Raw genomic sequence first — 22474 nt, forward strand, 5'->3', positions numbered from 1 at the left:
TTTGAATATTGACAAGACTAGTTATATTATTGTTTTAAGGCGTATAGTGGGTTATTTAAAAAAGTTGAAAATATGAAAGTAATGGAATTTTCATAAGAGCTATGAAGGTTCGTGAATTAAACACGTGCGTTTTATCCATATAAGACACACATGAAATTGAAGTAGCCGTCAAGGATGATGTCACGCAATCTACGGAAGCAATGTTGTGATTGGTCTCGTGTCTCTCAACTTGTCTTTCTTTGGATATTTTTGTCTTTGGATGACTTTATTATAGCGGTTGGTCTTCTTCTTTTGTTTCTTCCCAACTTGAACCGCCGGTTTACAGATAACAAATCTGTGTATGCCAAAAGTTTTGTTTATAAAACTAGGTTTTTACAACCTATGACTATATATTAAGCAATTCAACTAATTCTAGTGAAGTTTTGTTAAATAGTATTTGTTGTATAGATGGCAAGTATATATTAGACACTAATTAATTCATCTTATTCTTTTGGAGTTGGAGCAGGGAGAAGAATGAGAACAAATACGTTCTAATAAATGTTTTGTAAGAATTAGGAATTTGGTTTAGTGATCTGATCACTTTAAAGCAAATATTGACACTCCTTAATTAATGGTTCGCTTGAAACAATGAATGCAGCTTGATCACGTGGGTTTTTACGGTTATGCAAGAGGATTGAGTCAATATCACGTGAAGCTAGCTACCAATATTTGAAGTACGAACTAGTAGCTTACTGATTAGAGAGGCTCTGACAACAACTCGAGTGAGAATAGCAAGTTGTTTGAACCTTTTGTTAAGAAAAGATGTATCTCGGTTTCGAGTGTATATAGACTAGACAAAAAAAATTTATTATAAGTATCGAAAAAAATCGTCAATATAGTAGACAAAAGAACAAATATATATATTTATTTCATGTCGAGCATAAAAGTTGAAAGTGAATTAGTGGGTCTCCCGCTTTTGTCAACTTGCAATAAAGAGGAGACTCCTTCGAGGAAGGATGGTAAGAATAAGATGATGTTTTTGTCTATGTTACTCAATTGCAAGGATTCTATTGGTTTAAAATCACATCAAGCTCCATCCATATTCATATCGTTGCTGGAAATCTAACTGGAGATCTTAGCTCGTAATCAACATTCTTTTTTTTTTTTTGTTATCTGAATTTATATTAATTCCAACAATGAAACCGAGAATTACATAAGCTAACGTAATGAAATTGGGAACAGCTAGCCTACTTAAGTCAATCCTCTCATAACACTTTTGAGGAGACTATACAAAAAATTCTGATCTAAAAATCAGCAATTAGTTATCCTATACAAGAAGTTAATCTCGTCTAATCAGGATAAAGCAAAAAACCTGCCTATCAAACATAGGACAAACCTATTTCCTCTCGGAATACAGTTCAAACCGGGAAATTTTTAGCAACATAGGATTGAAATCTTGAATCTCCCGTGACACTTTGAGCAATAAAGTTTCCTCCTCTGTTTGTTGCATCCACTTCCATCTGCATTTTCCACTCTCCAAAAGGCCTCAAAAAACTTTTTAAAACCAAAGAATGAGGTTTAAAAGCTGGCCACTCCATAGGTCTATTAACAGCACCCACCAATACTTTGTCTTGCATTGTGAAGATGATTTTGTCAACATTATGACTTGTCATACTTTCTAAAGCCCATAAAGAAACCCTTAACGTTTCATCTCCTTTACTGGATATATTTGCAAAAGCTCTCCGACTATGCAGCAAGACTCTTCCTTCTTCATCTCTTAAAACCCATGCTCCCCCTGCTACTTGATTTCTTTTAGATCAAGAAGAGCCTATATTGCACATAAACCAAGCTTTTGGTGTTTTTTCCCATACTGTGGTACTGGAGATAGCCTGATTCTGCATATTGACCGTTTGATTTGCTTCTTCCAAACTCTCTTCCTCTCTCACGACCAATTGAGCTTCGAACCATTCAACAACATCTTCTCTAATTTTTCCCACAGACTCCAGGGGAGAGAAAGAATTTCCTTCAAAGATTAGAGCATTCCTGTTTTTCCAAATTCTCCAGAGAATCCAAGGAAAGCTTCTCTTGAGCTCTCTGATGACCAATCTCTATTATCTTTGTTGTCCAATAAATGGCAGATATTGAAATAAACTGATCCATTAAGAAAGCCATCAAAAGGAGAAGGATAATCTGACATCGCCCATACCTGATGAGATAGTGAACAAAGAAAGAGAGTGTGATTAGTAGATTCTCCCATCTCTCCACAAACCTGGCAACATTCATCCACCCTCATTCCTCTGCCATTAAGATTTACCGCAACAGTTAGAATACCACTAAGAGCTTTCCACAGAAAAATTTTGATTTTAGGATCTGTGTGAAGTTTCCATACCTTAACCAATAGGCCGATGTTAAAGAAAAATCGCCATTTTTATTATGCTGCCAAACATAAAAATCATCTTTAGATGCAAGTGGTTTTATTGATAAGATTCTTGGAATATCTTGGGGTAAGAATAAATCTTCCAATAAATCTCTGTTCCAAAAGCTTGTTCTTGTATCAATTAGAGCACTGACCTTTAGACCCACATCAAAGAATTGGTTTTTCCTCCAAAGAGCTCTGAATCCATTATCATTTATCCACTGGTCCACCCAAACGAACAAAGAACGGCCATTTCCAACTTTCTTTACCAACCCTTTAAGAAGAAGCTCTCTTCCAAACAAAATGCTCCTCCAACCAAAGGAGGGTCTTTGATTCAAATTGGCTTCAAGAAAATCGCTATTGTCATAATACCTGCTTTTCATAATTCGTGATAGAAGGCACTCTGGGGATTTTAACAGTCTCCAAGCTTGCTTTGCCAAAAGAGCTTGGTTAAAGGATTGAATGTTTCTAAAACCTAACCCTCCAAGATCTTTTGACAGGCACGATCTCTCCCAGCTTTTCCAGTGAATTTTCCTTGAATGTTCATCTGCATTCCACCAAAAGGAAGCCATAGCACTTTCCAAATTTTCGAAAGTGAGCTTTGGCAATTTGAAACATGACATGGCAAAAACTGGCATTGACAAGGGTACTGAATTGAGAAGAACTTCCTTGCCTCCCTGGGATAACCCTCTGTTATACCAGCATGAAAGCTTAGACTTTAATCTGTCTTTTAAATAATCTAGCATGGCCACTTTAGAGCCACTGAAACATTCTGGCAGTTGAAGATAAGATCCTGCTCCACCCTCAGCAAAAATACCTAAGCAAGCTTTGATATTTGTTTTTGTCTCCTTGTACGTTTGCTCCAAAAGTGATAGAGGATTTCTCTAAATTGGCCGAGTGCCCTGTAGCCGCTCCATACATACCCAGAATATTTTGCAAGACTAAGGCTGCAAATGGTTGCATAAAATTGAAAGAGTTAAAAATATTAAGCTGAACAAAATTGGGTTGAACATTGTTCAATCTATTCATCTCCAAAATAGTGGTTGAACAAGTTGAACAAATTTGCTGTAGGATTAGTTTATTTTTTCAACTTTTTAAGTTGAATGAGTTGAATAGCTTTTTCCAACTTCTTCAACCTCTTCCATTCAAATGGTGAAACTTGGTTGAATAATTTTTTTCAACTCCCTCAACCTTTTCAACTGTGCAACCATTTGCACCCTAAGCATTTCTCTCTTGTGGCTTTACAGGTGAAAAGACTATCATCGGCAAAAAGAAGATGATGAACCATTGGACCATTCTCTGAAAACTGAATACCTTCTAGACTACTTTCTGATTCTGCCTTATTCAGTAAGTGAGACAATCCCTTTGTACACAAGACAAAGAGAAAGGGAGATAGAGGATCACCTTGTCTCAATCCTCTTTGAGGAGTGATCAAACCAAAAGGACGGTCATTGATAAGCACTGAATATGTTACTGAAGAAACGCAAACCATGATCCAGTTTACCCATTTCAAATGGAAACCAAGGGCCAATAGAAAAGATCTCAAGTAGCTCCATTCAACTCTGTCGAAAGCTTTAGTCATGTCAGATTTGACTGCCATAAATTCTTCTGATATTCTCGGGATAACCTTCAGACTATCACTAGTAAAAACAAATTATATAGTTACGGAAATATTTGTAGCTATAATGTATTTTTTGTAGCCAAATTAATTTTGCTACTGATTTGTGACAAAAATAGTTAGTAATTATTTGGTCGTAGCAAAATTTTTTGTCGTAGATAATTGTCGCAAATTGCTACAATATAGATACCAACGAAATAGTAGCAAATTGCTACGAAATGTCACAGGTTATTGTAGGTATTTGTTACGGAAAGCATTTGAATTATATGTAACAATTAGCTTCAAGAACCCACAAAATGTCCGTCATTGATTTGTGACAGTTAGCTACACTATAACTAGTGATAAAATGGTTACGAATTACTACGCTATAATTATGAGATAAATGAGATATTTATTAATATTAATTCAGTTATTTGCAAATATGTATGAGATAAATGAGATATTTATTAATATTAATACTGGTAATTTACAAAAAAAAAAAAAGTTAAAAAAATAATTATATACATAAAAAAATTACACATCCAATTGGACCAATTGGTTACAAAAAAACATCTACAGCTTCTTCTTCTTCTTCCATTGAAACTTCTTCCTCGAAACATCTTCTTTAATATCCTTAAGAACACGGGTCTTAATTTTTAGCAATATCTGCGTGAATGAGAAAATAAACATAAATCAATTAAAAGTGGAGATATCAGGATATTAAAACACACAAAGACGCAACAATGATACATATAGTAAAGTTAGAACTAAGCATAACGACTTTGAACAACTAATATCGAACTCCAAAGGACCCATAATTTGTTATTTTTGTGTGTGTCTCTGTTCAATGTTAAAGAGAGAGAGAGTACGAAAGATGATAAACCCAGACCAGAATCACCGATAAGCAAAAAAAGCTTTGAACAGATAGCCACTACAACAAAAGAGACAAACATCAATCAATCTCAGTGAAGCTCCTAAACTCATAAGCATCATCTTTTGCCATGTTTCACTCTGATGTCAAGAATTACAAACGGGAAAAAATCTTACATATGCTTCGAATCTCAAATCAACATTAATTAAGTTAAAAACCCAATTCGAAAATTCGAAAAGTTAAATGAGTCATATTTAAATCCAACCCAACCGAAAGATCTAAATTGAGCAGAAGCTAGAACGAATGAAGAAGACAACAAAAAACGAGGAGAAGACATACCCTAGGATGAATCGAGGTCAACGAAGCCGGAGAGTGAGAAAGAAGGATACAAGGTGAACATCCGTCGAGCAAAGAGTGTGAAGCCGATGTTAAAGATCCCATTCGAACGGAGAGAAACTGGAGGGCGAGAAGTACATGTGAAAGCAGCCATGGCTATGAGAGAGGGAAGGAAGCCAAAGATCTCGTAGAGACGTGAGTAAATCTCGAGGTAAAAGAAGTAAATGTATCCGTTGATTTTACTTTTATCAACGGTGGATATCAAATGAGGTGCGATCCTCACCTTATAGAACTAGCCAATCATAAATAAGTCTGTTTATTTGTATTTTAATAGTTTTCCTTATATTATTTTTTATAATTACTAGATTAATTTTTAATTCGTGATAAATTGATAAACTAGAGTCAATTTTTATGCATGATGTTATAGCTCGCTTGGTTAGTTGAGTTCTAATGGCAAGAGAAATATGTAATGGCTGCTGGATTGTTTTCTGTTAGTATTAATATCAATATACTAATGCCTTTTTTTGTTCTTCAGTTGATATGCATATTGTCGGATATATTATTAGGACATTCTGTGTTTTGTACTCCTAGTAGATTATGAATGGATTAACCTATATAATTTTGCTTTGTTCTAATGTTGATAATTGAACATTTTAGCTTTAATAACGTCTATGTTATTTTGTTCTTATGTCATCGTCTCCACCACTTTCCTTTGTTCTTAATGTCTATGTAATTTTGCTTTGTTCTTATGTCATCGTCTCCACTACTCTATGTTGCAAACACTAATACCTCACACCCACAATTACCCATAACACATTGACACAATATCTCCGCTACAGTTATCTACACTATTATTCTCTGTCGTTAAATTGCTACAAGTGCTTGTACATATTTTTTGCTACGAATAATTTGTCGCAACTTGACATTTTCGTAACTATGCCATAGCTACAAATAATTCTGTCCCGAAATCTGTAGTAAGTTTACTACAAATTTAATCTGTAGTAAGTTTACTACAAATTTAATCTGTAGCTTTTTGTCTTTACCTTGCTACGAATACTAACTAATTTGCCACAAATTTATTGATCTAATATTTTGTCCTTTTCAGTAACTTTTCATGGCTATTTTTTGCTATTACTTATTTCGTAGCAATATTCTGTAACTATATGATCTGTTTTTACTAGTGTATGCACTAACTCATGAGCAACTAAGATATTATTTGAGATTAACCTTTCAGAAACAAACGCAGATTGGGTCTCAGAGACGATATCTGGTAACCACGGCTGGAGTCGCTTTACTAAAATATTTGAAATGATTTTATAAAGGACTGTACAGAGGCTAATAGGCCTGAGATTGGACATCTCATCTGGATGGAGGGTCTTTGGAATCAAGCAAAGATGCGTATAATTCCATTCAGCTGGAAACTCACCATTAAGAAAGAAATTTTGGACTTCAAGAGTAACATGGGTTCCCACTGTTGACCAATATTGTTGAAAGAACATAGCAGACATCCCATCAGGTCCAGGGACACTTGCTGGTTTAATAGAGAAAACTGCCTCTTTAATCTCCTGGTTACTTACGACTTCAGTCAGCCTGTCGTTCATTGCCTCAGTCACCCTTGGAGTAAGATCCTCGAACCAGTTCTGAAAGCTAGAGGGATTCGATGAGATGAAAAGCTTTTGGAAATAAGCGGCTGCTACTACACCCTTTGCAGCCTCAGAAACTTGGAAATTCCTATTTACATCTTTCAACTTTTCTATTCTCTTCCTTTGTCTGTTAACTTTCACTAAAACATGAAAGAACTTTGAGTTTCCATTCCCACATCTTAACTATTTCTGTCTGCTTTTTGGCTTCCAATAAGATTCCTCTTCTCTATAAGCCTTTGCTAAATCTTTCTTGAGAAAAACAATCCTCTGGGTAGCAGACCAAACTTTGGATTGTTCTTCTTCTAAAACTGTTTCTAACTGTTGAATTTTGTCATGTGAGTTTATGGATTTTGTCATTCTTGGATTAGATTTTTTTTTTTGTCATCTGAAATATATAATTATGATGGAGTTATAACATCAGACCTTCTAACGTAAAGGCCGAAACAGTTAGTGCTAAAGCTAGAAGCTAAACACAAACTATACAAAAAAGACCACCAATAGTCAATGTTCTTGGAGTAGTTAAATTTGGGTTTAGTTCAACGTTAGTGACATAATGGAACAATCAAAATTTTTTAAATAAGATAAATATATAACACCTTAGACTTACGAGAAACAAGTTTAATACATCAACTTTTAAAAAAGAAATGTAAAACATACTGTTTTCAGTTATATTGTTCATGAAAAAATGTTGTATCTTATTTATTATTAGTGACGTACATTTATTTTCTGGACATATTTGATATTGTAGAATAATTTAAAGGTTGGTTTCAATATATATATATATATTGTTGGAAAGCGACATATGCTCTTGCAGGTGCAGGTTGATTTTGTTCTTTCCCTTGAAATTTGAGATCAGATATGGGAGCTACCAATTTCCAACGAAGCTTGTCTCCACTCCATGCTGAAGTAGAAGCTATCATTTGGGCTATGCGTTGCATGATTGGACATGATTACTGGGACGTGGCTTTTTATACGGACTGTTCTGATTTGGTGAAGATGGTGTCTTCTCCTCACGAATGGCCGGCTTTCACACCCTACCTCGACGACATCAAGATAGATCAAGCGGAATTCTCTTCCTTCTCTCTATCTCTAGTTCCCCGTAATACGAATGTCAAAGCGGATTCTATGGTACGCCAAGCGCGACTGTCACCACAGCATGTTTTGTTTGTAAACTTTTTTCCTTCAAATTGGCTCTTTTGAGCTGATATTATTGTTGTCAAAATATATATATATATATATATATATTATAGTTTTATCAACATTGTTGATTTAGTTTTTAAAATTAGTTAATTCATCTAGCTTTGCTAAATTTGTTTTCTTTAAAATTTAAAATTTCACAGTTACATAAAAAAAATCAAGATGCTAACAAGATTATTCAAAACTATATTGAAAATTGTTTTAATTTTTTTTTATTAAAAATAAAAAGAAAACTATGAAAAGAAAAACGAGTCCGACATGTTCATCACCAACCAGAACGACAACAACTAAATGACACAGTATCTATATCTTTTATAGTCACGGGCAACCAACCCCAATTGCTACTAAAATCAAAAGAATTTTAAAATTGATCACTAATTCAAAATTTGCCTAAAGGATATATAAATAGAATCAACATAAATGAAATAAAACTTTCCTAAGGTCTCTCTATTCTAAGTTTGTAGCTAGGCACGGCAAGAGATGATTGTTGGAGTAAAGCTAGATAGAGCACCTACCATTGTTTAGATTAGTGACAAAAAGTTTAATTTTTAGAAAAATCGTAGTCAGTACTATTGTCCAATTGAATCATTTGGGATACATCATCTTCATAAGATAATGAAAATTCATAGATTATTATATGTGTCCAAAACTCATAGATTTATTTGGTTTTATATAACGACTGAACAAGATTTTCTATAATTTAGAACACAATTAGAATTTATTTGCGTAACAAATTCAAGAAAAAAAAAACTGAATTTTGGTTAGTGTTCGATCTAATTTATATATTGGAATATTTCTAACTATTAATTTTCGTAATCTTCCGAATCTGTGTTTCATACACGATGTCACGATGACATACAATATAAGTATCTTTTTAGTTGCGCTTCAAAATTAATGACTTTAATAAAAAATAATTCACACTGGAAAGAGGGGAAGTATATGACACGTCAGCTTTGAAATTGACCACATCCGGTCGTGTAAGACTTTTTGACTAGTAGAATTGTCAAAACTTCTACAAAACATGTGTACGTGCAAACAAACCCGCACGTGTATTCCCACACTGCAATTGATTTCTTCAACAATGATGATAAGCTTTTTGTTTTGGCTTGGCAACAAATTAAGAACACAATTTTAAAGTTTTGTTCGTTCGTTGAAATATTAATACATATAACAATAATAAGAAAGTAAAATTATTATTTTAGGGTTCTTAATTTCTCATATTTACAAACTGTATTAACAAGTCATTAACATTAGTATTCGTTTTTTTTGTTTTTTGTTTTTGACATGTCATTCGGTTTGAAACTATATATACTTCGTTATAAAAGTGAAGCAAATGTAATAAAAGCACGTGTTCAATCATAAGTTTGAAAGAGACAAGATACATGCATGCATATACCCGTCTTATACAATTTTTGAATAGAAAGCTAGGAGTTGATTTCTTTTTTACCTAAATAATTTAATACTAGCTTCGTTGAAATAATGAAAATTCCAACTCAATTGTAATATAGTCCTGAGAAAGACTAATTATTTATGTCCAATTGCAAAGGTACTTTCTATTAACTAAGGGAGTTTAATTATGTTGAATAAAATTCGAACGATTTAAGTATGAACTAGTACATTAAAAGACCAAGCTTTTCTAATTATTTATGTCCAATTGCAAAGGTACTTTCTATTAACTAAGGGAGTTTAATTATGTTGAATAAAATTCGAACGATTTAAGTATGAACTAGTACATTAAAAGACCAAGCTTTTCGTTCTTATTTATACACTAAACAAGGAACCCGATCACACATGTTACATACAATTAACAAAGATACTAATAGTGTGACTATATATCTATATACTTATTTAAGCAACCCTTTAAATAAATAACCCTATTCCATATAAAATATTACACAAAATGCCACTGTATTTTAATACAAAATATAATAACAGAATCTTAATATTAATTTGTTGTAACCTGAAAATGATTATCAAAAAATAGTAATTATTAATTTATTAGATTACAAGAAATCATTAATAAAATAATTTTGAAATTATTTAATTAAATAATAATAAAATTATTTCGAAATTATGTAATAAAATAATTAAACAGATTCTATTTATTGTTTCAGAGATCTTAGAAAACAATAACAAACTATTTAGAAAATTATAAAACTTAAATTTATTTATAAAACTAAGATTAAATATTTACATATCTAAATTATTTAATAATAACAAATATATATTAAAATTAGGATATAACATTGTTTATATTTTTAAAATATATCTATATACTTATTTAAGCTATGTTGTTAAAAATTTAACCAGTTCTGATGTGACATATTACGAAAATGTTATTATATTTTAATTATTCTAATAACTAACAAAAGAAAAGTTTAGATTTGTTTACAAAATAATAAAACTCTATTTATTGTTTCATAAATCTTAGGAAATAATAACAAACTATTTAATTGACTAAAACTTAATTGTTTATACACAATATTTACTATATAAATAATATTAAGTGTATAATATTGATAATGTTAAATCATGGCAGTATGTAAAAATAGTTTTATACACTTAGTATTAACAAATAACAATATCAATATCCACAGGTTATTTGTTTAAAGGGTTGCTTAAATAAGTATATAGATTAAAAATAACTATATTTTTATAAGAATAAAAAACAAAACCTGATAAATATCTAAAAAATATTTTGGGATTTATTTAAAAAATATATATATACTTATAAAAATATAGTTATTTTTTAATCTATATACTTATCTAATATTATACATATTCACTATATAAAAAATACTAAGTGTATAATATTAATAATATACATAACCTAATTGTAATTTTCACCTAAAAAATTAATATACAACATGTTATACCAATAACTTCAATTTGTAAATTTGGTATATTAAGATCTCTAAACACGATCACATCAATTTGTGATACCAAATCATGGGTCAATACATGTTTTGTTGGATTTTTTGGCTTTACCGAATGTATAATTAACGAATTTGATATTGCACCAAACCAAAATAGTAGTACCAACTACGGGTCAAAATCAGAGTATGGCTTTAAGTAAATTAAATATATGATTTTATAAAATGTATAGAATTAATAAATTTTCTACTATCATTTTGTAACAAACAAATCTAAATTTACATAAATATTTCGTCACGCTGGTAACATTATTCTATAAAATATTAACGTGTATTTATGAATCGGGTAATAAAACGGGTAATGAGACGGGTAATGAGACGTTCAAAAATTAAACTAATATCCGATACTCGATCATTATTCATGGATAATATAATTATTATACCCTTCACTCGACCATAAAGCTGCGGGTACCTTTTTTTGGGACGGATACAAACCGAAAAACGGGTCCAATACGGGTATCGGTAATAGTTTCCAGGCCTACCTATTAGTAGTTTAATATGAATCAAAATTCACCATATAGTACTATATTATATAACATGTAAATAAATGATACAACATAAACATAATATTAATAAATAACAAAATAAAAAAAAAATTTCCGGGCTACCAGCGCGGGTTATTATCTAGTTAATATTAATAACGATAAATATGTGAAAATTGTTTTTTTCTTTCACAACTCTTTTTCGCCGACTAATCAAACTAAAACTATATAAACACAATTAATCTCTAAAACATTAGCTTCTTGAAGGTAATTTAATATTTATATTCACAAAGATATAAACATAATTACTAATCAAAATATATTTTTTTTGTCAAAGAACCTGTTTTTACACGATTGAAAAGAAGCACAAAATAATTAAAATGAGATTAGTATTTCGAAGGAAAAAAATTGAAACCTTTTCAAAAAGGCTTCGAAATTGTCCATCGGGTAGATCGTTCTTCATATCTTGAAATCAATAAAAACAAAAATAATTTTATTTGTTTATCATTGACAGCAAGCGAACAAAGTTTTGAGCTTGCAGAATCCTAGGGACTGAGGTTTTAGAAACATTATGAAAAAAGAAATTGGTGATATGACTGTTTCCATAGTTAAGGTGTATGATATAGATGTGATCTTTTCCAAAAGGTAGAAAATGGTGGTGATAATCTTTCCACAAGAAATATAGATGAAAATTTGTGTGGATTCAATCCCGAGAACAATGAATCATTTGCAGTAAACGCTTCAGTGTAGACAAAATTTGATTCTTCTAAAATGATAGAATAATAACTAATTAAGACCGCAAATTACACATTAACATACATTATTCAACAACGAATTTAAAGTTTCGTGGTTTGATTTAGAGGGGCTTAAGGGTAGTCTAAAATTTATGTAAAAATATAGTGATAATAAAAACCAATAACATCGAAATTTTAAAGCACGATTGTTTTTTTTTTTTTTTTTTTTTTTTTATGTAGAAAACCACAACTTTTATTTTAAAAAGTTCACGATATTTCAATAAAATTTTCTAACTGACTTCTTTTATTTACGGAAGCAAACCATTCAGTATGTCTTGTGAATTGTGATGATAAGACTTTAGGTTCTTAAACAGGGAGCCTATCTTAAATTAAATACGTAAGCCTGGTTTTAAACACTTAAATCACAACTCTGATGTTACGGTTTCATTATCCTAGTTTAAATATGTATAAATTTATAATTCATATTGTTCGAAAAAGGCTAAACCAATAAGTTATATGAAATATGACACTGAATTAACAAAGAATATTGAACATCATGAATTCATGATCACTACCAAATAAAAACAATTAAGGATTCCGCCTTTTCGCTAGATTTGAAATCAACTTGAAAAAACTATATTTTTTTTTTGTAAATTAAACACGAATATTCTACAATTATTTAGACCTATATATAATTATATGAAAGTACATGCTAAAACAAAGAAAATTGCAAGAACGTACGTGCGTGGACACATAGAGTTGAACTAGAGTACTAGTCATGTAAAGTATATATAGTTACAGATATGTTTTGAGTGAAAAAGTACGCATGTTGTTAGAAGACTAATCTAAACCTTCGACATGCCATACCGATATGCTGTGGAAATTAGCTTCACATTCACGTATATATGATAATTTATAAAATATATCTATGATAAAAATTAACCAGAAAATTCTATAACAAAAAAAAAACTAGAAAAGAATCCATATAATGAAGTAAGCACATTCATATGAAGACGTAAAAAGGATATATCACGTTCAAAAGCAGCAAAGCCAAAAGTGGTCACATGGTTTGTCGTTGTCGAATATTTTCTGTTTGGGTTGTAGAATAACTGAGATTAGAACTCTAATATTACGTTTCCTCTAATTACGGCATTACGCAGCCCCTTATCTATTGAGACTAGAATTTTAATTAATAGTACAATTATTTTTTCCGCAAAAACAAATTTCGTTATAACGAAAGAGTTATTACAAGATATATACAGAATTATTGTGACACAGTTATTACATACACAAATGTATGCACCATACACTTAAAAAAATATAGCAGAAGAGAGTTTAACGATGCTTTCCGTAGAATAGCCTTACACGCTAACCGATCAAAAGATTTGCATGTAATTTTGAGCGTGCTCGCGTTTCGTTTATTCACTTTAAAATGAAAGCTATAATTTTATAAACACAAAACACACTAGTAAGAGGTGTACGTATTGGTTTACTATTCTCTGCAACATTTAATTTTCAAAGAATTTTTTTTTTTGTGGGAAGTGATCAAAGATATATAACAGCTAGAAGCCTAGAAATGAACATTATATTTTTTAGTGTTCATTATGGAAACAAAAACAGCTCTGTGGTCTGAGATTTAGAAAGCAAAGATAGTTGTAATGGATATTTTGTCCCGATATATATTATTGTACATATTGAATTAACAAATTACTACAACAACAACAACAAAAAAAAGCTTCAGGGCAGCAATAGGAGAATTCCATGGGTCTTTGTCTACCGGATGATGGCGACCATACAAAAACATCATCGACAATGAGAATCTAGTCTTCTTTATACTACAATATTTTTGTTTATCCTAAAACTAAAATAACATCCTATGTACGTACGTGTAAGAAAGTGAAAACCAGTGTCCTTTTTTTCCTTTTTTCCCATTACTTAATTATTGCAACTTTCATTATCATACTGTAAGTTAAAAAGAAAGAAAACGTGTGTTTATCCAAAAATTGAGTTGAGACGGCGGACGATAATTTCTGAAATTTGAAAATGCAGCATATGTGAAGAAATAAGTTCTCACAAGTAGTCGTAAATAAATCAAATATTAACACGAATACGTATTTTCATAATAAATTAATTACTAATGTTTTTGATAAACAAACATGCATCGATAAATTATTAGTTTTGTTTTTTCTTACCTCAGCTGCCATCGGTGAACCACAAGATAAAACCATCGTTGACTGAGTGTTTCTAACCTAATCAAACGGTATGGAAACCATTACAACACGCGAGTATAGATACACCTTTCCGCATATGATTATTTTCGAAACTAATAATAAAAAAAAAGTCTGAGGATGTTGCCTTGAAAGAGTCTCTCATTGACTTGACTCTTTCCTATATAAACACATCTTTCCCACTCTCTCTTCTCCACTGTCAATTCAAATCATCATCATCTTCCTCTTCTTCTTTCTCTCCATATTTTACTTGATCTCATGGCTACGCCAAACGAAGCTTCAGCTCTTTTCCTCATCAAGAAGTATCTCCTCGACGAACTCTCTCCTCTCCCTAACACCAACGACCAATGGATGAACGAACCGGATTTTTCAATCTTCGGCTCATCTGATCAAACCGGGTTCGAGTTTTCTCAATTCGAATCCAAACCGGAAATAATCGATCTCGTCACTCCCAAACCGGAAGCTCCACTCGAATCGAACGATTCATTCACGTTCCAATCGAATCCACCTCGAGTTAATTCTCAATCCAATCGAAAACCGCCGTTAAAGATCGCGCCGCCGAACCGAACCAAGTGGATTCAATTCGCAACCGGGGAACCTAAACCGGAGAAACCCGTACCGGCGGTAGCAGCAGTAGCAGAGGAGAAGTGGCATTACAGAGGAGTGAGGATGAGGCCGTGGGGGAAATTCGCGGCGGAGATCCGTGACCCTAACCGTCGTGGAACTAGGGTTTGGCTCGGGACGTTCGAGACGGCGATCGAAGCGGCTAGAGCTTACGACAAAGCAGCGTTTAGACTCCGAGGATCAAAGGCCATCGTCAATTTCCCGCTCGAAGTTGGCATGTGGAATCCATGCGCTAAAGATGGTCATGAGAACAAACGGAAGAGAGACGACGACGAGGAGGAAGTGACGGTGGTTGAGAAGGTGCAAAAGACGGAGGAGAGTCACGCCGTTAGCTGTGGCGGAGAGAACGTTGAGTCAGATTTGACGGCGATAGATGACTGGGATTTGACGGAGTTTCTGAGCATGCCGCTTTTATCGCCGTTATCTCCACACCCACCGTTTGGTTTTTCACAATTGACTGTTGTTTGAATTTTTCTTTTCTGTTGGGTCAGCTTTGATGTATGCTGACGTGGAACTGTGTCTCGAGGAAATATATTCATTTATTTCATTATTTGTTTCCCATGTATTATCCTAAATTTATTCATTCTATATAATAATAATTTACTATTTATAGAGTTGAAACTTAAAAATATGATCATTTACTTATGTTACTAGGTCTGAACCCGCGGTACAACGCGGGACGAATCTGATTTAATTTTTATTAGTATAATTTATTTCTATATATTAGTAAAATGTATGAAAGTGTATTAATATGTATTGTTTTAATTTTTCTCATCTGCCGAATAGTATTGTTATTTTATGATACCGCTGGTTCAAATCTTTGTGGAGTGTGTTTTGTATTGTTTTAGTTGAACTGTGTAATTGGTTGTTTGTTAAATATATGGTTGTTTGTTAAATATAAACCATGGGTACTTAATTTGGGATTGAACCCACAGTATACCGCGGGATAAAAATTTATTTTTATTGTGTTTTAAATATATTTTAATATTTTTAATTATTAAAATGTTAGTCGAATCAGTATAAATAAAATATTTGTTTTTTCTTTGACATGTGTGTATATTTTGTAAGTATGGATAAAGATAGATATCATTTATAACTTAATTAATTCCAAACTATAATTTTAAATATATAATATATGAAATATTTAAATAAATAGTTTTAGTGTTGATTTAATAATATAAATACATATGCTATAGACCCGTCCTACAACAAATTGGTTTAAAGATCTTTAACATGTAGAAAAACAGATTACAATAGTATTTACAAAATAACTTTTTGATTAAAATATTTAAACCCACAGTCACATCCACCCAACGTACTTTAGTTTAATTGATAGATCTAAATGTGGATACTAATTAACATGCTATACATTGTAGTATAACACTTTTGGTTTAAAACAGAAAGTATTATATCAATGTTATACTATATTATTAAAAAAAAAGATGATCATATATTTTTAAAAATGTTAATTAATTAAATTTATTAATTATGTAAAATCCTAGTGCTATTTGCAAAAGAAACACAAATTACATAACCCGTCTCAAAAAACAGAAAGATCTTAGTAGAGAAACCTATTTATGTCCCTATGGCTTCCTATTGACACTGTTGAAAATTTAAAACCAGTTCTATTGTCCGTGTCAGTATAATTTGTACCAAAATATATAAACAATATGACAGCACAAATAAAATTTAACAATATGAATAACGTCTTTCTTTTCTTTTGGGACAAATAAATGTAACAACATAACATGCAAAATAGCATATTTTTTTAATTTTTAACAAACTAAATGATAGATATAAACGTAAGGTCGATAGTTAGTTGGGTACAAAGAAAATAAAAACATAAGGTGGAGAGTATTTCTTCTTCTTCTTTCACTTAGGGCGATGACCTGCTTCAACGTTTTTATAGATTTTTAGTGCTTCTTCGGTCATATTGACTCAAGCCAAAAGTTGTGACCTTTTTTGTCGAGAGATGTGTCCGTTGCTTTTATATTGTATACCTGGGCGCTTGTATGAAACTCCACAACATACTGGTTCTGATAATCTAGTCCCAGTGTTCCTGAGGTTGCAAAAAAATCTTATATGAGAATGGAAGTTTAACAATCGTTGATTTTATTCTTGGTCATTCAGTTGAATCAGTTAGAGCAAATGAAACGCCTAGTAGATAAATTTAGAGATAGCATGAGTTACTTACGTTGCTATGCACATCTCACAGTTCGATCTGAAAGTCTTCTTCCCACAGGTTCTCCAGCCACTCCGTATAAGTCCGTATAAGTCTAGAGCCAGAAAATGCATTTCAAAACAGGCTATATAACAATATCAATACAAATAGATTAATGTTAGTAATTTGACTAATTATAAAGTCTAGGCACATAGAACATAATATGTTTGCACCTGGCTCTAATTTAAGAGCTTTCGTATTTAAACAATTGATTCATTAATAATCACGAACACCCAAGAAACCATCTAATTATATCACATGATTTTGTCATTTGATGGTAAACCACTAAATGTTTTCCAAACACGTACTATACCATGGACTGAAGAAGTCAGCATTACCGTCTTTTTAGGATGTTTTACTCATACTTGTCATCTGACTGAAAAAATAAACAACCCAAAAAACAAAATTTCAAAATCAATAATAAAGGTAAAAAAATCAAACGTCTTACAAATCAAAGACATGAATCTTTACCACTAAATCATCAGCTCAAAATTACGAAACCACTTCTGTAACTACCAAAATTTGTATCCTCTGATCCAATCCATCTTCTGATCCCCCAATGAGACGTGTATCCATATTAGTGAGGCAACAATCGTTTTAAAAGACTATTACACACAAAACAAATAGTCATTAGTGTTGTAACAAAGATATAAATTAAGAAGCTACAATGGATTATGGTTAACACTCAAACAAAATCCTGCAAATACTTTCACACTCAAACATGAACCATCATACTAAAACAATCAAACTCAATATTCTGTCTATATTAAAATGCATCAAGCCGTCAACAGATAGATACACCCAATGATCCAAACTGAACAACAAAATGAAGAAGAAGAAGTAGTTAAACAGAATCTCAAAAAAGAAACATTTCAGATCAGCTAGGCTTACTTTCGAAACACCCATCATTCCCGTTTAATCTTAGCCTAGCGAATCAGCTGCTCGATCCATAGTGTGTACTGAAGAAGATGGCTGGCAATGTAAATCCAGTTCCAACATCATTTGAAAGTCCGTCCAGATGTTCATGTCTGTCACAAAATTTCTGTTTCCAAACGAAGAGACAATAAGGGACCAAATAAACAATGAGTTTAGTTAACAGTTTCAACAAAACAAAACAAAAAAATTACCAAATGAGACCTGGCTTGGCATCACGAAAAGTCCAAATGCTTCCTGAATCTTTGCCAAAAACTTGTAATAAGCACAAAAGAAGAACTACTAAAAAAAAAAAAGTAGTGTATATGTATACCACCTTCATCCATGTCAAAACATAACGTTTACAAAATGGATTCTTCATGGATAATCAAACCGTATCAATTAGTCTGGACCAAAAAACTTACAAATAACAGGTTAATTATGAAAAATAAATTTTGGTTTTTTACCTTCTAATCTACAAACCCAGAAGGAAGCTTATCCATGATTTTCTCTCACCATCTATCTTCTTTTACATCTGGTGGAATATGCACGCAATCACCGCCACAAACTCATCACAACACGAAGACGGAGAGATTCTCGAGAGATGAAGTAGAAAGAAAAAATAAACATATGAACGGGATCTGGGAAGACGGCGATCGAAAGGAGAAATTTTTTTTAGGTCAAATAACATTTTTTTGTCTTTAATCGATCGAAGCCCTCTAACTTACAAACCGGGTTATTTTTGAGAGGACGCAGATCCTTTCTCCAAACGGGTCGGGTAATGTCGAATGTGTATTTTTGTCCAAATTACCCCTTTCAATTTTAATAAACACTCTCCTTTACAACTAATTGAACAGTAATTTTGGAATTTTTTGGCAATTTTTGAATTTGTACTTCTCTTTTACTTATATAGAGATTTTACATTTAAATTATGATTAAACTACAATACTTTTTTTATTAATAACCAATTTCACAATTAGATGGTTATCTATGTGTTATAAATTTATAATACAACAAACTGATTATATCATAATTATTAAATTCATTAACCCTCTATTTTTTTTGACCAGTGTAATTTTTTTGATTGTGTACAAATAGTCTATTTCTTTATTTACTTTTAGTTTCTGGTCTGAGGTTGTGTAGTATGACATTTGTGTACAAACAGTCTATTTGCTAATACAAGGAGAAAAAAAAGATTTGACAATCATATCATTTGATAGCCTCTTTAGTAATCTTCAGTGATTGAAGAAATATAAATAACTAGACTAGGATCCGCTGGATCTGCGGGTTTAGAGTTTTTAAAATTAAACTAAATTTAACAAAAAATATAAAGTAAATATTTTTATTAAGTAAAAACTATTTATAAAATTAAATAGATACACCGAGGTGTCCAATGTGATATTTAGTATAAAAGGTGCGATTCTGCGGTTGAGACTATTAATCACGTGTTCTTTGAATGCCCTCGTTCGTGTGAAGTTTGAGATTTATCTCTGACTTTGGTCTCATCAGAGGGGTTTTCCATATAAGTTAGTGTACTCAAATTTGGATTTTGTTTTCTGGAGGGATGCCTCTCAAGTCTCAACAGGGTGATTGATGTGTCTGCATTTTATAGGATTTTACCCATAGTTTTTATATTTGTTTTGAGTCATTTATTAAGTCCAAGTGTGCTTTTAGAGTCTTTTAAGTCTTTTGTGAGTCTGTACAGGTTCTAGGCTACTTTGGAAGGAAACTTAGTGTTTTGGGGATGAAAACAAGTATCTGAAGCCAATTTGGTGAAGACTGATCGAAATAGCAAGCAAATGGAGCAAACAGAGAAAAGCATCCAAGATCGGCTGATCCGCATTCGGGATCGACCAGTCCCCATACCCGGCTCAAGTTTTCCTTTTTCGTTTTAAACCAACTTTTAGGATTTTATTTTGATATTTAAGTTAGAGGCTCGGCCTCCAGAGACATAAGCTTTTATTTTCTGAGATTATTTTGTATTGAGAGCTGAAGGGAGAAGATCTCTAATCCTTCTTGACACTTTGGAGAAGATTTCTAAATCCTATTTCTTATTTCTCTTTGCAATTCAATTATGTTTTCTTCATCTTTGATTTGCTGTTTCTGCTTCTCCATGTCTGAGTAGTTTCTCAATTGGGTTTAGGGTTTCAGAAGGGTTTCTATGATTAATTGATGCTAGGTTTGTTAGATTTGGGATTGATCTATTTTGTTCTTCATCTATTGTTGTTCTTAAAGCTTAAACTAGATTAGCTACATAGTTTATGATTGTAGGTTTAATTCATTGTGGCACCAAAAGTGTTGTTGAGTTGCTGGAAAAGAACTTAGGTGAGCAAGGTAGACCTTAGCCAACGGAAGTTGAAGTTGGCATCTTGTGAACTAATCAAACCTGAACCTATTAATGCTTGCTTGATTTGCTGGATTCAAACAAAAGTTTAGGATTTAGTAAATTTATAGCTTAGATAGTTATCGCTGCGGAAGTAGGATAGCTTTACAAACGTGATTTGAGATCAAGAATTGTGTTTAATGCATCCCTATCTAATCATCTAAATTCGTGATCATAACCCCTAATGATTCCCTGTACCCAATGCTTTTATTTATTAATTTAAAACACTCTTTTATTTACTGCTTTGTTAGTGACTTTCAAACACAAACTTCTTTTGTCTTAGCTATATTTGATCTTGATAATTTCATAGTGCAATTGCTTGGTCTCTGTGGATTCGATCCTGAAGTGTTACAACGACACCACTAGATCGTGGTTGAGTGCACCTTGGGTTTTAATTGAGCTGTTGATCAATTTGGCGCTGTTGCCGGGGACCAAAATGATTGCCTTTGAGATTTTAGATTTAAATTTAGTCTAAGATTTATTTTATTTTGATTTACTAATTAAACTTTGTGTTATTTCTCTTGTGTTTCAGGTGCATGCAAACAAGAAGCCACAAGCCTACTGATTTGCGTAATCTGCAAAACGAAGAGTTAGCACGACTTGAACAGGAAAACAGAAAAACAAAAGCTAAAGCTGATAAGATGGAGGATGGACAAAATCCAGATGGCCGTCAGCCTAACCCTCAAGAGGTTATTATTCCGCCACCTCACCCTGTTCCACAATGTCAAGCTCCATGAGAGCAGAATGCGGCTGAGCTGAACCCACCAGCAAGGCGAGCACCTTGAGGGACGAAGATGCTCACAACAGGCTATTTGCGAATCGGTATGCGATTCAACCTCCTGCTCCTGCGAGACAAGACTATAAGATTAAGCACAGTCTCATCAATTTGGTTCAGAATCGTGTGTGTAATGGATTAGCCTCAGAGAGCCCTCTGGACCATATTGAAGCTTTTGAGAGATTGGCTAGTACAACAAGGTCTAATGGAGTTCAATATGATTACCTCATGTTGACTTTGTTCCAATTCTCTTTAGGAGATAAAGCTTTGAGATGGCTAAATCTCTTGGACCGAGGATCACTTACCACTTGGGAGCAGTGTAGAGCAGCGTTTTTAAACCACTTCTACACTAAGTCACGATCCGCTATGTTAAGGAGCAAGATCACTACCTTCTCACAAGGTGGTACAGAGTCTTTTTGTGAAGCGTGGGAGAGATTCAAGGAGTATATGAGGGACTGTCCTCATCATGGCTTTTCACAAGAAAATCTTATGAACATCTTCTATGGAGGAATTGACCAGAAGTACCAGATGGCACTCGATACTGCCAGCAGAAGAGATTTTCCTACTAACACTGCTGCTGAAGCAAACCTCTTGATCGAAAACCTTGCAGCGAGTAACAGCAATCATAGCCATGAGTATGATCGTTCTGTGCGTGTTGTTAGCTCCGTGAATACAAATGTTATTAAGAGTCTCACTGCCAAGGTAGACCTTCTTTTGAAGAGAGATCAGGAAGCTGATAACATGTGCGACGGGCAGACGGGTGCGTATCAGCAAGTTAGAGTAAATTCAGGTTTTGAGGGGACAAAGGAGCTGAAATATGTAGGAGGACAAGGGAACTATCAGAATCATGGGTTTAATCAGAATTATAGAAATCATCCTCATCTCTCCTACAGAAGCACCAACGTTGAGAATCCTCAAGATCAAGTGTATCCTCCACATAATCAACAAGGTAAACTTCTCGCAAGGATTTCAGAACAAAGGTGCTGGATTTAGTAGCTCAAATTTCCAAGGATACCAAGCCCCATCTACAACTCCACAAGATAACAAACTCGAATTAATGACGCAAGCACTATTGGAGGGCCATAAGAAAAGTTCTGCTGAGATTAATGTTAAGATTGATAGCATGTACAATGATTTGAATGA

The 22474-nt window shown here is 32.8% G+C and overlaps 1 protein-coding gene and 1 long non-coding RNA gene across 14 annotated transcripts; one reads left to right on the forward strand and one right to left on the reverse strand.

Annotated features, from left to right (window-relative positions):
• Positions 14626-15654, forward strand: LOC104731818 (ethylene-responsive transcription factor 6-like). Its single transcript, XM_010451303.1, has one exon. The coding sequence runs from the start codon at positions 14675-14677 to the stop codon at positions 15506-15508; it is 834 nt and encodes a 277-aa protein (XP_010449605.1). The 5' UTR covers positions 14626-14674; the 3' UTR covers positions 15509-15654.
• LOC104731819 lies at positions 16785-18878 on the reverse strand. 13 transcript variants are annotated; one of them, XR_002034453.1, is made up of 7 exons: positions 18641-18878; positions 18511-18549; positions 18399-18431; positions 18153-18303; positions 17733-17866; positions 17235-17637; positions 16785-17099 (listed from the first exon to the last, which is right to left on the reverse strand). It is a non-coding gene; the product is annotated as an uncharacterized LOC104731819 (long non-coding RNA). The 13 variants fall into 13 exon arrangements; XR_002034452.1 differs by having other exon boundaries at positions 18389-18431; XR_758661.2 differs by lacking the exon at positions 18511-18549 and having other exon boundaries at positions 17235-17346; positions 17575-17637; positions 18389-18476; positions 18641-18876.

This window comes from Camelina sativa, chromosome 12, assembly GCF_000633955.1.
Source record: "Camelina sativa cultivar DH55 chromosome 12, Cs, whole genome shotgun sequence".
Taxonomy (NCBI): Eukaryota; Viridiplantae; Streptophyta; class Magnoliopsida; order Brassicales; family Brassicaceae; genus Camelina; species Camelina sativa.

Bases quoted from the DNA above. Each gene is read 5' to 3' on its own strand.
- LOC104731818 (XM_010451303.1), top strand. From the start codon at position 14,675: ATGGCTACGCCAAACGAAGCTTCAGCTCTTTTCCTCATCAAGAAGTAT.